This window comes from Porites lutea, chromosome 2, assembly GCF_958299795.1.
Source record: "Porites lutea chromosome 2, jaPorLute2.1, whole genome shotgun sequence".
In the NCBI taxonomy this organism is placed as follows: domain Eukaryota; kingdom Metazoa; phylum Cnidaria; class Anthozoa; order Scleractinia; family Poritidae; genus Porites; species Porites lutea.
The window spans coordinates 54979900-54983043 of record NC_133202.1 but is presented as its reverse complement, the minus strand read 5'-3'; the positions used below and the strand labels follow the sequence as shown (position 1 = coordinate 54983043).

General features: G+C 46.2%; 1 protein-coding gene across 1 annotated transcript; it reads right to left on the bottom strand.

The window, feature by feature from the left end:
- Positions 1-627: 627 nt before the first annotated feature.
- On the bottom strand, positions 628-2395 carry LOC140926434 (uncharacterized; the record flags this gene model as incomplete). The annotated part of the gene is made up of 2 exons (XM_073376175.1): positions 2370-2395; positions 628-2338 (listed from the first exon to the last, which is right to left on the bottom strand). Coding segments are annotated over exons 1-2 (1737 nt in total), but the record flags the coding sequence as incomplete, so codon positions are not given.
- Between the last annotated feature and the right edge of the window lie 749 nt (positions 2396-3144).

The window sequence follows — 3144 nt, the reverse complement described above, 5'->3', positions numbered from 1 at the left end:
ACTCATTTTAACAAAATGGTGCCGGTTTGAAATACCAAATCACTATTGTTTTGTTTAAAGATATGACACACTAATCGTTTGGGAAGGCAAAATCTTACATTTTTCATTTTCATTAAAAACGATGTCACATGACCTCTTAGTGCAAATGGCCTTTAATGGACCAAGACACAGGTGTAAAAAAACTCGTCTTGATTTCCCCAGAAGCTCATAGATTCTGTGGCATTTTACCCATGAGAAAAAAATAAACCACTTACCTACAGAAGAAGACATACTAATGGAGAAAGAAGAGCTTTTCGATGGACTTATCGAGAAGGAAGCACTTTCACTGAACGATATTGATAGGCTAGTAGACAGGCTTGTCCAAAACGATGTGCTAACGGTTTGGTTCTGAGAAATTGAGCTCAAGGACGACGTCACCGTTGGAGATGTGGAAATGCTTGGGAACTCGCTGGTTGAAGCACTGTAGCTTGAGGATGGTGAAACGCTTTGAGAGTAGCTGCTTGAGGGACTGAAGCTTGTTGATGTGGAAATGCTCGGGGACTCGCTGGTTGAAGCACTGTAGCTTGAGGATGGTGAAACGCTTTGAGAGTAGCTGCTTGAGGGACTGAAGCTTGTTGATGTGGAAATGCTCGGGGACTCGCCGGTTGAAGCACTGTAGCTTGAGGATGGTGAAACGCTTTGAGAGTAGCTGCTTGAGGGACTGTAGCTTGTTGATGTGGAAATCCTCGGGGACTCGCTGGTTGAAGCACTGTAGCTTGAGGATGGTGAAACGCTTTGAGAGTAGCTGCTTGAGGGACTGTAGCTTGTTGATGTGGAAATGCTTGGGGACTCGCTGGTTGAAGCACTGTAGCTTGAGGATGGTGAAACGCTTTGAGAGTAGCTGCTTGAGGGACTGTAGCTTGTTGATGTGGAAATGCTCGGGGACTCGCTGGTTGAAGCACTGTAGCTTGAGGATGGTGAAGCGCTTTGAGAGTAGCTGCTTGAAGGACTGTAGCTTGTTGATGTGGAAATGCTCGGGGACTCGCTGGTTGAAGCACTGTAGCTTGAGGATGGTGAAACGTTTTGAGAGTAGCTGCTTGAGGGACTGTAGCTTGTTGATGTGGAAATGCTCGGGGACTCGCTGGTTGAAGCACTGTAGCTTGAGGATGGTGAAACTCTTTGAGAGTAGCTGCTTGAGGGACTGTAGCTTGTTGATGTGGAAATGCTCGGGGACAAGCTGGTTGAAGCACTGTAGCTTGAGGATGGTGAGACGCTTTGAGAGTAGCTGCTTGAAGGACTGTAGCTTGTTGATGTGGAAATGCTCGGGGACTCGCTGGTTGAAGCACTGTAGCTTGAGGATGGTGAAACGCTTTGAGAGTAGCTGCTTGAGGGACTGTAGCTTGTTGATGTGGAAATGCTCGGGGACTCGCCGGTTGAAGCACTGTAGCTTGAGGATGGTGAAACGCTTTGAGAGTAGCTGCTTGAGGGACTGTAGCTTGTTGATGTGGAAATGCTCGGGGACTCGCTGGTTGAAGCACTGTAGCTTGAGGATGGTGAAACGCTTTGAGAGGAGCTGCTTGAGGGACTGAAGCTTGTTGATGTGGAAATGCTCGGGGACTCGCTGGTTGAAGCACTGTAGCTTGAGGATGGTGAAACGCTTTGAGAGTAGCTGCTTGAGGGACTGTAGCTTGTTGATGTGGAAATGCTCGGGGACAAGCTGGTTGAAGCACTGTAGCTTGAGGATGGTGAGACGCTTTGAGAGTAGCTGCTTGAAGGACTGTAGCTTGTTGATGTGGAAATGCTCGGGGACTCGCTGGTTGAAGCACTGTAGCTTGAGGATGGTGAGACGCTTTGAGAGTAGCTGCTTGAAGGACTGTAGCTTGTTGATGTGGAAATGCTCGGGGACTCGCTGGTTGAGGCGCTGTACCTTAAAGATGGTGAAACGCTTTGAGAGTAACTGTTTGAAGGAGTGTAGCGTGTGGACGGCGAAACGCTTTGAGACTCACTGTTTGACGTAGTGTAGCACGCGCATAGAGAAAGACTTTGAGACTCGCTCGTTGACGCACTGTAGCTTGTGGATGATGAAACGCTTGGAGAGTAGTTGCTTGAAGCACTGTAGCTTGCTGATGTGGAAAAGCTTGGAGACTCACTTGTTGAAGTGCTGTAGCACGTGCATAGAGAAACACTTTGAGACTCACTGGTTGAAGCACTGTAGCACTTGCATAGAGAAAGACTTTGAAGGTAACTGGCTGAGGCACTGTAGCTTGTGGATGGTGAAACGCTTGGAGACTCACTGGCTGAAGCACTGTAGCTTGTGGATGGTGAAACGCTTGGAGACTCACTGGCTGAGGCACTGTAGCTTGTGGATGGTGAAACACTTTGAGACTCACTGGTTGAAGCACTGTAGCACTTGCATAGAGAAAGACTTTGAAGGTAACTGGCTGAGGCACTGTAGCTTGTGGATGGTGAAACGCTTGGAGACTCACTGGCTGAAGCACTGTAGCTTGTGGATGGTGAAACGCTTGGAGACTCACTGGCTGAGGCACTGTAGCTTGTGGATGGTGAAACACTTTGAGACTCACTAGTTGAAGCACTGTAGCTTTTGGATGTTGAAACACTTTGAGACTCACTAGTTGAAACAGTGGTGTAGCTCAGTATCGATGAGGTAGAACTGACGGCTGTAGAATGTACAGAAAGTATAGTAATGTCACATTGTTGATAGCATTGAAATCTTTTCCTATAGTTTAAACTCATAAGCTATTCATGACTGCCTTTTCATGCATAAATATTCATAGGAAGATACTGGGGTAGTGGCACTTGTGCTTGGGATTGTTTTCACTAGGGGTGTGAAGTCATGAGTCTGATAAGAATTCTGATGTTTCCCTTTCTATTATCATTCGGATTCTAACTCACGATGTAAAACCAAATTGTTGGATGAGCGAGCAGAGGCGGAAGAATAAAACAATTACAGAGCGTGGGAACGAGCATTGTGTGTGATTGAACAAAAAAGAAGAAAACGGAAATAAAAAGATGAAGAAACGTTACAGCTGGCACTACTTTCAAGAACGCACACTCTCTCATCTAAACAAATTGCATACATACACACACATTTCTGTCACACACATTTGGGCATGCTAAAAGAAAAAGTAAAGGGAAAAAAAAATC